This window comes from Argiope bruennichi, chromosome 3 (assembly GCF_947563725.1).
Source record: "Argiope bruennichi chromosome 3, qqArgBrue1.1, whole genome shotgun sequence".
Lineage (NCBI taxonomy): Eukaryota > Metazoa > Arthropoda > Arachnida > Araneae > Araneidae > Argiope > Argiope bruennichi.
Genome location: NC_079153.1, coordinates 140272149 through 140285481, shown reverse-complemented (window position 1 = coordinate 140285481; position 13333 = coordinate 140272149). Strand labels below are relative to the sequence as shown.

At 34.1% G+C, this 13333-nt stretch overlaps 1 protein-coding gene across 6 annotated transcripts in view; it reads left to right on the top strand.

The window, feature by feature from the left end:
• Nucleotides 1-13333, top strand: part of LOC129963219 (dystonin-like) — a 319384-nt gene that overhangs the window by 120798 nt on the left and 185253 nt on the right. For all 6 annotated transcript variants that reach the window (XM_056077411.1, XM_056077407.1, XM_056077412.1 and 3 more), the window contains exon 2: nucleotides 11348-11409. In XM_056077411.1, the coding sequence (XP_055933386.1) occupies nucleotides 11348-11409 (62 nt within the window). The remainder of the gene's footprint in view (nucleotides 1-11347; nucleotides 11410-13333) is intronic.

The window sequence follows — 13333 nt, the reverse complement described above, 5'->3', positions numbered from 1 at the left end:
TAGAGGCTGTACGAATACTCTCAAAGGAACCGCCCAGCTAATGTCTCATCTCTGCGGAAAATTTCAGTTAATCATTTTTTCATTGCCTTTAAACATATCATTAGAAGCAATTTAAACCTGGCCGTTCATATTTTATATTCATTATTATTTTCTTAAACGTCCATTTCTTCTTTTGTCCGGATTTGTTTCTGTTTCATACCATTGAGAAAAGGGGAGAGAGAAGAATATTGAAAATGGATTCTTATTTGCTTCACATACATATATTTTTGTACATATAATTTTAAAACAATAATAAAGAAAACGCGAATGTTAATGATGAGGACATATCATTCAAATGTCAACAATACTACAAAAATTCAAATTGCGTTTCGCCTTGATCATTTACATGGAGATATTAGATTAGGTTAGTTATATTAACGCTCTCGTTTTAAAACAGCGCTAGGTCTATTTGGGGTCGGACCTCGTCATTTTGAACCGCGGTCAGATGACGAGGACGACAAGTGAGATGGACCCCTTCTTCAAACTTCCACACCACATCAGCAGGAGGACGTTTGGCCCCGGCGGATTTAACGTGCACCATACTCGCCTACATGACAGTTCTTCGGTGGAATCGGGTCTCGAAATTAAAACTCTCCGGTTCCGAAGCCGGGACTTTACCACCAGGCCACCGCAGCCATTTACATGGAGAGAGGAGCAGTAACTCGAATGTTGTTTGCTTTTATTTAGTTTAATATCTGTTGCAAAGAGTGGATAAATTATTATGTAGACTTAAGCTAATAAAGATTAGGAATTTGGTAACTAAATCCTGACAGTGCCAAATTTAATGTGCTCGTGTAAAATATCCGGTTATTAATGTAGTGCATCAGTGATGGCTTAACCCTCGGAATTGTTACAACTACTTCAGCTATTTCGAAAAGTTTTATTTCTACTTTTCCGTGAACTTGCTTGAAGTAGTTAGGCCAAAAAATTGGCTCTCGCAAAATTAAACCTGATAACCAAAATAATAACTTTTCATCTTTGGGTAATGGCAGTTCGGTTATATTTAGAAATTCAGAAACAACGACAAAAAAAAAAAAAGTCAGAAAATTTACGACGAGAGAGAGAATGATGATTTGCCAACCTCCAAATTTATACTGAAAGTCAGAACTGCAGTGAAAGTAAGACACGATCTACCGGGAAGGACAGATGCCCTGGGCGCTAGTGTTATGGGATGCCGTCGGTACAAAATATTAGTGTTATTACATGATTTTTTGAAAGGAAATCTCGGGTATGGTGGAAAAATAATAACATAGCCCGGCCGCCATATATATTTACTAAACCACTGATGACGACGGGATAAAATCATATTCTGCCTCCTCCCTATGCTATTCGCAAGATTGATGCTTGTCTCATTAATATTTTTCTCCTCTTTTTCGATTCGTTGCTTCTTTGGAGCATTCATTGTTTTGCTTTTAAGCATTTTAGCTAATATTCTTCTGAAAGAAATATTTCTTGCTGAAAACATATTATTTACTTTTAATTATTACATTTAATTATACAATTAATTTACATTTAATTAATGAAGAATACTTAATTAATGAACTATAAGAAATGACGTTTATTTTGTATAAATTACTTTATAATAATAAGAAATAACTCTGAGAAAGCGTATAATTCATTATTATTTTAGTGAAGTAAAATGATAAACGCTGCAACTCTTCGGAATCAGCATTTTTGATGCAGCATGAATACATATCAAGTTGTAATTATGAGAAATATTGAAATGCATAAAATTAATATCTATCAGTGCAAAGGCTTGCTCACTTCTTGACACAACACGGAATGTACATAAAAGATGTTCTTATAAATATCCCGTATCTCTGGGGTTATCTCTAAATATGACAACAAAATCGGTAATCGGTTGCACTTAAAATTCTCTTAATTCTACTTTTCCCTTCTTTTATTTCCCCCTTTTGGGTAAGAGGGTTCGAGATAATTCTTATTTTATTAGTGACGGTTCAACTTAAATAGTAGAGGCCGCGGTGGCCTGGTGGTAAGGCTTCAGCTGAGGAACCAGAGTGCTTCAGGTTCGAGGCCCAATTCCACCGAAGAACCGTCGTGTATATGGGTCTGGTGCACGTTAAATCCGTCGGGGCCAAACGCCCTCCCGCCGTTGTGGTATGAAAGTTTGAAGAGAGGGTGCCAGCTCAGGTGTCGTGTCGACCTTATCATCTGACCGCTGTTCGGAATTACGAGAGCCGTCTCAAAATAGTCCTAACGTTGCTTTATAAAAGGAACGTTAATACAACTAAACTCAAATGGTATTTCTCAATATAAAAGAGTACACCTATTGATTTTGGTGAGAAAAAGGTGGACTTTTTCATTTAAACTCGAATTGACTTGTTTACACGTAGATAGTGCTAGTGAATGATTCTTTTGAAAATCCGTAGGCACTTTTTAGAAATAACTTGGCCGAATGAAGTTTTATGCGCCGATAGAACTTGGTGTTTCCTGGTGGTCACCCTCCTCAGCACTGACCGCGCCCGAAGAACTTCTGGAAATGAGTGATCTGGTGGCTGCTCGGCAACGAGACAGGAGCGCCCTTTCATTAATCAGGTGATTAACATCGGGGCCCTTGGGGCCTCGGGCAGTTCGCTCGTCGAGCCGCATTCCGCCGAGTCCTGTGTTTTATGTCGTTTTACTTTTTTGCTGGCCAAGGTCGATGTTACCCGCACCAAAAGCGACGAAGTCGGTTTATTTGGGATTGAATGAACAGTTAATCGTTGTTTACTCAGTTAATCGTATTGGTTTGGATTCAACGTGAGAGCAGGAAAATCCGATGTCAGTTGCATCATGTTGAACAATATTCGTATTTTCACGAAGAATTTGTTTTCGAATTGCCTAGAATAATCAGACTCCCATTCCAATTCCTGAATGCTAGATACAGGGCGCTTCGGATCCACGGATTTTTGTCAACTTTCGTGGATATCCGAGGCCTCTGAAGGCGATAAGAAACAAGTTTTTGTGTTCATGGTAGCTCCGGTAATGTCCGAGCTGATCCAAGGTGTCTTATTACGTAAGCTGCACCTATCGTACTCGTGCTTTCATGGGTCTTCCTTCAATGCATAAAATTTTGCACACACCGAACTATTAAAAAAAAATCATTATATGAGATTTGGGACTATTTTTATGCTGATGACTGTAACGCTGGATTTTTTTTTTCATTATTAAAAGAAAAGTTTAATAGATTTAAAAGCCTGACATTTTTTAAAAATTCTTTTTTAAAATGCCCGTCATTTATTTTTCTTAAACCGACGGTAAAAGAATGAATGCTGAATTTTTACCTGGAATGAATTGTTATGAAATTGTAGTGAAGCCGGACGGACGGCAAACAGTATCCACTGTAGAAGCAAAATTTCTTTCGGCTCTTTGCGAAGGCCACATTACTACCTACTCTCATTAAGATTGGTTTGAAATATTTGCAATTCTCCTTAAGGTAAATGCCTACGTTCAAGGCTGTTTTTTTTAAACTATTTTTTAAAGTTTTGTTTGGGATTTTCTGATTAAACAATACATAAAAATAATAAAGATTCTACACGAGTCCTATTTTTTTTATTTATCGTATTTGAAGTAAATTTCAGAAAAATTTGACAAAATTGTATGGGGATAAACATAATTTTCCTTACACACTAGGCACATAATACAATTGTCTTCAAAATGACCTAAATCCAAGACAAAAATTTAAATTTAAAAATGTTGTAAAAGTTTATATGTAATAATATATTCTAAATTTTCCTTTTATTTTCTATTAAAAAAGGTTATAAATAAAAAAAATGCATTGTTCATCAAAAATTATAATTCACTTTATTAAAAATACTGTACAAAACATTAACCGAAAATTTAAATCAAAAATTTTAATTAGTGTTGGAAATATTATGTTAACGGTTGATAATTTATTTCAGAAAAATTATTTTAAAAAAACGCGTTTAAAGTTTTTATTTACTATAAAAAAAATATTTCCTCTTTAGAAAGTAGTCTAAAGTACTTTCTATTTATAAAATTAAACATCATATATTGAATATTTTTTCTTTAACTAAGCTCGCATTTTATTTCTATAGATTTTTTAGATGGTAAAGAATTCCTTTTCGAATTGCAAATATGTTTATAAATAAGACGCTTTAGACTTCTTTTGTGTATAATTGCTAATACTGACTAGCAGTTTACTTAGTACAAGTATACTAGCACCACATTAATTAAATTGAAAAATAGCTCAATGGAATGCTGTTTTCGGAACTATATTTCAGAGCAAAAGCCTTTAAAGCTTTTATCTGGCATCTGACGTGCTGTGATGGGTTCCTGATAAAATTTTGCGGCTTTCCAAGTTCGGAAAGTCCAAAATCCCAACGTGCAAGTTTCCAAGTTCCACATTCCAGACTGAAGAAATATCGTGTAGTGGATCTGGTGCCATTGCTGCAAAATCTCCACCCGTTGGTGTGATGTAGCAATATGGAAAATTGGGCGTCTGTTCAGGTACCGTCCTTGTTACGTGATTGAAGTTCAAAACTACGCGGTCCATTCTAATAGCCTAATTGTTGCTCTAGAACGGGACACTAATGCGATGAAACAGTTGGCATTTTGGGTCATTCCATGTAGGGGCGGGGTTCTATAGCAATTTTTGATCACAGAGTTTCATGTATATTGGCGTTATAATATTTTGAATAAATCCAATGGATTTTTTTAACAAATGTTGTCTTTCTTTGCCTGCGGGTATTTGCACCAGCTTTCGCTACTGCTGGACATTGCCCATGCATAAAATGTTTTTTTCTTTTGTGCAGTCAGGAAGAGAAACATGCATTAAATTATACCGTATATTTAGTTAGTTGTCTGTTTATTGTACATTTGTGTGCTCGGTACAGAAAGAATTAATCTATTCCTTATTTCAGTAAAACAGAGGTATTCTTTCTGATATCCGGTCATTATGATAAATTGAGCAACTGCGCTTACTCGTACTGTAGACGGAGCTAATCGAGAATTCACTGCAATTTCAAAATGGATTATTCAGTGAAGTTTGGGTGCCTGAATGTGGCAATCACTCATCTTCCAAAATTGGAAATGCTCCAACATTTTCCATGCAAAGACTGACTCATCTTTTATAAAACTCTCCTCTACAGGCACTTATATACGCGTTTGTGAGGGAATTAGTCTCCTCTAAAGTCTTGGATAACCGTTAACAGGATCTGATCCCCCCCCCCTCCCGCGTCCCTCATTGGAAATTAAGTAACATGTCTCCAGGGGGGGGGGAGGAGACGAAAGATGCCGAATGGCATAAAAATATTTGACCGCCATATACTTTTCTCAGTGGACCGCATGAATTTGGTCCTAATCACTGTTACTTTTGCTTTTGGACGCTTGTACTCTTCCCAGGAATGAACAGCAAGAATGTTTTTTAAATACCTAAAAATTACATCCATCGAAAGAAAAAACTATTTTTAATATTTTAAACTTTTTCAATTGTGCTGCAAATAAAATTTTATTAATTTAATAAAAGCTCTTCCATCATTCATTTCACCCCGATTTTGGTAAAGTTTAAGTCGACCACCGCATGCATAAAAGCGCAGAGAGTTCTGGTTTTTAAAGGTGGATAATGGTCTTTTAGAATTTGATATGCTTCACTTATTAAAATAAAATTTCTGTAGATAATACATTATTAGTTAAGGCACTCTTTCTGCTGATTTCTTGTAGTTTTCCAAACATTTCAGCTCTCATATGTATTATTTTGCCAACCAAATGTTCTGTCGCTCTGTTAATTTATTAAATCAACTTCGTTGCGAATTCGTGTGCAATCAGGCTTCCCCGGCATTTCGTATGAATGCTCTGCAGTTCTTTGGGTCGGTTTGTCGTATCTCCAGCAACCAAATCTGTTCTTCTTTTGGGATAGTGTGTGTGAAGTTTTTAGGAGGAAAGTGTGTGAGTGGCGAATGCCTTGAAAACTGAAGGGGAAGAAAAAAAGCTTCTGCCTTTTTCGTAAGAGGCGTTGGAGCCCAGCACATAGATTAAGGAGCCGTTCCAATGCTATACTCTGTTTTACTCCCTTTTTGTTTTTTGTCCTTTGCACACAGAGGCTTTAACAAGGACAAGGCCAATTCAAAATACGTTTTAGGTGAAAACATTTTCACCACTCCGACCTGCCGTAGGTGGATAGCTATGCAAGTGGGAAGACTCGCCTCAACTAAATCTAAGCGAGGAAGAAGTCAACTTCCTCGTTATTTTTTAATGCATCGGGGAAAAAAAGAAGTGAATGGATAATCGCATGGTCGGATTATTCAGCGTTTGTTTCGTAATTATTATTGAAATAGTAACCGATGGATTTATTTGTTTGTTTTCACCGTCGTTAAGAAAATTAGAAATTGAATCGCATCCTTTCCTTATTCTAGATGTGATTTGGCGAAGATATGATTTTGGAAAGCGTGGTTTCGAAAGTACTGATGGATAATTTTTAATTGAAAACCATGGAATGTATTGTAAACGAGTATTAAAAATTTTAGAGGGTATTGAATTTTGGAAATTTATTATAATCCCTTCCCCACCTCCTTATTTAAAGATTTATTTCTGAATTGTTGCAATCAATAAGATACAATTAATTGTCCTTTAGTTCATTTACACTTACGAGTTACTTTGCAGTTTGGATTGATAGAGATTGCTAAATGTTTGTTTTTACTACGAACTTTATAAATAATGGATAATTTTTTTTTTATTAAACTGAAATATAAATACTGGATATATATATTTGAAGCTTAATACTGTTGCATTAAAATAAAGTTTAAATTATTCGTAATCGGAAGCTGTTCTGCCATGCGATGGATTCCGTGCTCATTATTGCAAGTTGCCCTTAAGCGTATGCGGAATAAAATGGAGGAGATTGCAATAGACAAGAGATTGATTGATGTTAAGAGCAGAGTCAGTTCGAATTCCGCCGGTTTATATGAATCGATTCGTTAAATATAGATTGAAATTTTGAATTCAAACGCTCTCTCAATTGGTTCCTATCTCTAGCATTGTTTTAAATCTGAATGGCTAGGGCTGGGGTGGGGTGGGGTTTTTATAAGGGTCTTTATATCAGAAGATTTACGCTTCGAATTAATTTTGCAAAATAAAAAAAGCTTTTTTTTTTCTTTTCTTATTTTTGAGTCTCAATATGTATAAATTTGAAACATACCTCGCGATTTATACATGTATGACGTCGACCAATACTGTGAATCTTTGCAGATTCGCAGATAATCAGCGCCACCTGAGTTAGAAGTCAGGAAAGTTAAAAACATGTGTTGCACAGTGCTTATACATTGTAACGACTGAATGAATGTTTTTTGCTAGGCTTGAAAATATATCATATATTTACATTTCGATTATCAAATATCTGTAAAGGGAAAACAGGTTTTAATATATTATGTTATTTAACTGATGATTCTATTTCATAATTGATTCGTCTTAAGTCTCTGAATTATTTGCACAAATTATTCCAGAAATTATATCTTAAACATCATTTATTATTTATCGTTCAAAATACAAGATGAATTTATTTCTTCATTAACTAAAGAGTTTGAAAGAAAATAGTAAATAAATAAAATGTTTTACATCGTAACTAATTAAATTAGATTACATACCAAATGTGAACTATTAAACAACAATTATTTGTTGTTTTAAGATGGATGACTCTGAAAGTGATGTGGATATATAGAAAGATATGTTCATTGCGAAATAGTAAAAAGTTTCTCAACCAATATCTGAGGCTTATTAGGGAAAGACGAATCAAATTTTGGGGCTTGTTGGGAACTATGTTACAATCGCGAGTTAATGTGAGAAATTTATATAAAAGTATGCAAATATGTCTTGCGAAATGAATGATTAAAATAAAATAAAAATACAAAGCGCATAATATGCTTAAATAATAAATTAGTTGTTGGAAACATTTCAAAATCATTTTCTTATACAAATTCATTTTTTAGGACCCAATAAAGCATATATTAAATTTTTACAAGTTCTGTGCTACTCTAGATTAAATAGAGAGGGGGGGGAAGCTCATCAAATAAGACTTTGTCAGCAAAAGGATGGAATCTCCTCTCAAAAATGTATGAAATACCAAATGTTTCTCTAACTCTCAGATACTAGTGAGCACACTAGTGTCATGAAACTGAATTCCAAATTTACTTCATTTGAATTTGAATTGTATTTTTTAGGTATTGCATACAGATTTTGAAAAATATCGTGATTTGTAATTTATATATATATATGTAATGATATTTTAAGCTCTAATTTCAATTTAATTAATTTCCAAGGTTTTATCTTAATTTAGCCCGTAATAACTTCATTCTAAAATATTCTCTTATTTCCTGATCCAATTCCACTTTCACTAATTAATTAATTCAAGAGAAGCTTTGTAAAATTGCTGAATCGGCTAAAAGCCTCACTTTCCCACACTCCGAGTGAAGGGACAAAACACCGCTGACGAGACAAATTCTTTTTTAAAAGATCCCTGTGTTTCCCCTGCCTCTTCGGCGCGTGTAGCGAAAATCCCTATTGAAATCTCATTGTATATATTAGCACTGTAAAGAAATATTTTCCCTATCAATCACAGGTTATATAAGACCAGGGATAAGATGTTCAAGAGCTTTTCCCTCATTTCTTTCTGTGTTGTGTGTGTGCTCATCGCTTGTACAGAATGCCTGCTTCTCATACATGAAATAAAACGACGTCAAGAAATTGAAGGTCTCTTCGAAACTGCTTACATATATATATATATATATATATAACTATAAAGGAAATGATTAAAGAGTCAAAATGACACTTGGTACCTTAAGTTTTCGCTTTCATTTTAGAAATGTATATCTGTCAGCCGATTTATATGGTGAAGAATATTTCGGAGTCAATTTTTTTACTCCTAAGACCATTCCTTCTTTTAAGAAAAAGATTAGAAATGAATCGGAAATGTGAGACATCTCATATGATTTTTCTTATAATTCAATGGAATTCGCAAAATATTTTCAAACTGATAAAACATTTTCTTCTTATGATCTGTTGAAGGAATAAATATTGTATTATTTATTTAAAAAATAAATTATTTCAATTGTATCGAAATTTTAGTACTGTTTTGAAAATTTCTTTGACTTTCCAAATATTTTCCCATCTGCAGAAGGATCTTCCTCAAGATAAAAAAAAAATATATTAAAAAAATGACTCGAAATCTAATATTTGTAAAGAATGAATTTCTTACTTAGCTGAGCGAATCTGAACACACCAAAATTTAAATTGCCATGATATTTAATATCGATGCATTCGTCATAAAACTTGAGAAAGTAAAACAAATCTTATATTTGCCGCTTATTCTTGGTTTATAATGTTTTCACTTATTGCGTACATTTTATACAAAATAATATTTTATGTTTTATTTATTTCACGACAACTGACGAACTTTGTTGTCCCTCCCCCCTCCTCCAACTTTTATTCGGACCAGCCTTGTCAGTGATTATCCTTCAAAAATTAAAACTTGATTCTGTCATTGACTCGTAGTGTATATTTTGGAATCTGGTTTTCATCACTGCGTTCGTAACTAATGTGAGTGAAAACAGTGTGTTTGATATTAGCATTGATGAGTGATGTATTATTTTTATCCAACTGTATTAATTAAAATTGTATTGCTGCCCATCAAAATAATGTTAAAATGATGCGTAACTTACCATCTTCGGCACTTTCGTATGCTTAGTATATATATATATATATAGGCTTTATTTGATTTCAGTTCATTCTTTGATGCATCATTTCATATTTACGGTTTATTCCACAAAATCGTTTGAAAGTTCAGAATGAGGTAGAATTTTAAGTAGCATCATAAAGTGGATGAAGTTAAATCATATTCTTTAATAGTCATATTTCAAAATCATATGGAAATTGTGATTATCTTCATTACCTAACATCGAGCTTCACGCTCTCTTCTATCATTTTACTGTCTTATTTCTCATGTACTACGGATTCCGACATTAAATGGGTGCGGGAGGGGGTGCAGTTGAGCGAGCTTCCCAAAGTGGATCGGAGCATGCTGATAGAAATATTAAAGATTAACCATTCAGCATGCCTGTTCATTTGATGGTGGGCTTGATGGTTGGTGTCTCAACGAGCTGCGCTAGATTAAATTAGTTTTTGTTATTTAATTCAACTAATAGTATCGGGAAGACCGGGCTTAACTCAACAGTTTTCTTTCTTTTTTTTGTAAAACCGTGTTTTTTCGGAGAATGTATTTAGATACGAATCACATACTGATTGTATGGAATCTTTTTCAATCTTGATTGTATATAAACTGGTCATTATGAATAAATAAAAAAAAAATAAAAAAAATAAATCATGAATGCACTTAGTTTAACTATTCGGAACAATCTGCTATATTGCAGTATTCATTTCACAATTTATTTATCATTATCTACATTTTTGAACTTATGTATGGTTTTACCATGGTGAGATCGGGTCCGAGGTAGCGCTGTATGGCATTGTCAGCATGAGAGCAGATAGAAAAAGGCTCTGATAGTTAGTTATAAAAAACAAAAATATTTTGTGTGTGTGTGTAAAATCGCATTTTTTCAGGAAAGAAATCTATATAGATAAATTTAAAACGCAAAAAATATTAAATACAAATACATAAGTAAAAAATAAAGCAAAAAGCGCGACTCGAACCCGAGGATCCGCAACACACGCGTCAGCCACGCTGTTCTGATCACTCGACTGCACTGCTCGTCCAAATTCGATAACTTGAATAAACTTGTTCTAATAGTTAGTTATAATTTTTTTTTTGTGTGAGTGTATGTAAAATCGAATTTTTTCAGGGAAGGCACGTATGTCTGTTGGGACTGGTAGCGCCATCTTTTGGACTCTAATAATTATTTATAAGAAATATTTTTGTGCGTGAAAAAATATTTTTCTGTTTTTTTTAGGAAAGGTACCTGTATAGATAAACCAAAAAAAGCAAAATCGTATCTATATATAAAATTTGATCCAAATCGTTCGGGCTAAATATATATGCAGGAATTGCTCATTTAAAGATATAAGCTTCAAATTTAAGTATATATATACATAATATAAATTTAAATAGACAAAACAATATATGATTCAAATATAATTAAAGAGGCATTGCAAAAGTAGTATCTTATGTATTTTATTTTACATAAAATGAATTTCAGTAAAAAAGATTAAATTTTGTTTCTTTTTTAGTACGTGACATTTAATAATAGCTTATTAATTGTTTGAATCATTCTAGACAGTGATTTCTTACATTTGTTGATGCATGTCTTATTCCACCTCACTGACCTTTTCTTTCCTTTTATAGACGAACGAGACGCGATTCAGAAGAAAACCTTCACCAAATGGGTCAACAAGCACCTCAAGAAGGTAAGTTCGTCCATACAAAACTTCTCTTCTCAATTGCGCCGTTAATCAATCGCCGAGATCTCGGAGAGGCCTTTTGTTTTTATTCGCTCACCTGAACACTGTTATTCATGTCCCGACTCCTCCGGCTACGGCGTCTGCAGCCACTCTGTTAACTTTTGTTCTGAGCAGAAGAAATTTATGTGCGCTAACACGGTGTGCTTATTCTTGCCGAAAAGGATCTGTAATCGGTTGCCGATGACCTTGATTTTAAGGAGGGGTTCTTAACTTGCACATTATTTTCAAACAGTTCGGAATGGTACTTTCAGTGGTGTAGTGAAAAGGGGGGGGGGATCGTCAACTGGCGTCGCATCGAAATACGTGCTTGAATGGGTGGGGCTAGTCTAGGTGAGGGGGGGGGCATTCCAAGAATGATGGATATTAGTCATTTTATTTCGTTTTTTCAAAGTCAGATATGATGAGGGGGTCAAACAAATAATATCTTGCCGCGGGCGATTTTGAATCTTAGCTCCAAATCGGACCGCTTTTCCATGATCATTCAAACGATTCATCGAAGACTATAAGGTGTTTGCAAGCATTTTGAACAGCGACATTTATCAGTAAATATGCGAAGTATCTGTATAAACGACGATGGTTTTAGGTTTTACTAATTTACTATTACTTTATTGTGATTTTGAAAGTTTTCCATTTAGTATTATTGAATTATTCAGTGTATCAATGAACCTATCATGCACTTATCATGGAACTCTCCAAATTGCATTTTCGACATTCAGTTGCTTTTTTTTTTTTTTTTTTTTTTTTTTGACTTGAAGAAATCTGCTGCCGAAGCCCATCAGACACTTTTAGAAAATGATGGTGAAGCTGCTCCGTCATATATTAATTGTCAGTTTTGGTTTGAAAGATTTAAGAGTGCTGATTTCGATGTCAATGACGAAAAACGACCTGGAGTACCGAAAAAATTCGAAGACAATTTATTGCAAGACTTATTGTTTGTATTGTTAAAATGTCTGCAATATCATTCGTCAGGAATGACAATACCAAATATATTTATTTGAATACATGGACATAATCTTTTTATATATTAATTAAAAAAAGCTGTTTAATCAATTATCGCGAAACCATCTGCACGCTCCTTAGTATTTGAGAGCAAAACTTGATAAAATCTGTTGACTAGTTTGTATTTCTGTAGCATACAAACTATTTGCGTTTGTTTTATTAACACCGATTTTATTTCTGTTTAGTACATTATAGTAGAATTAAAATATCGAAATATTTTCACGTCGATGGTCAATATTGTTGAAAGCAGTTTTTCCCCCTATAAAGCATTAATATTCCTCTAACGCAGTAGTGAATGTTTTCTATTTTTCTTTTTAAAGGCCATTGTTAAATCATTCACGGTTTATGAATCTGCTGCTATGCCAAGGATTTCACTCGAAATGGCTTACCGTTTTGACGGTTGCGATGTCAAGGTCCATCCTGTTAGCGCCCGGAACGACCTCGCAAGGCCACTGTCGTTTTTTATTTCATGTTATACGCGAAGCATCTCAATAGCGCACCTTTGGCTTTGGGAAACTATTGTTAGCATCATGCACGATGCCTACTGTAATCCTTGCACAACTGTGGACAGTGGAGAATAAGCCAGCTCACTATTTGTCAGTGTGATTGGACAGTTTGTGCAACAAGCTCAGGAGTCAGGTTGAGGATTTCAGTGAATTCTAATTCTTAGGATACATTGTTACGCAATGCCTTTTTTTTTTTTTTTTTTTTTTTTTTTTGACGGTCACTGTATGTTTTCGATAAGGTATATTTTTCCGAGCCCAAAACAATGTGAATGATGACGTTCCTCTTGTGTTTGATTTCAAATTATTCTCATTTTAATATACATTTTTGGATTTATTGCGTTTTTTTCGGAAGGGGAAAAAAAAAA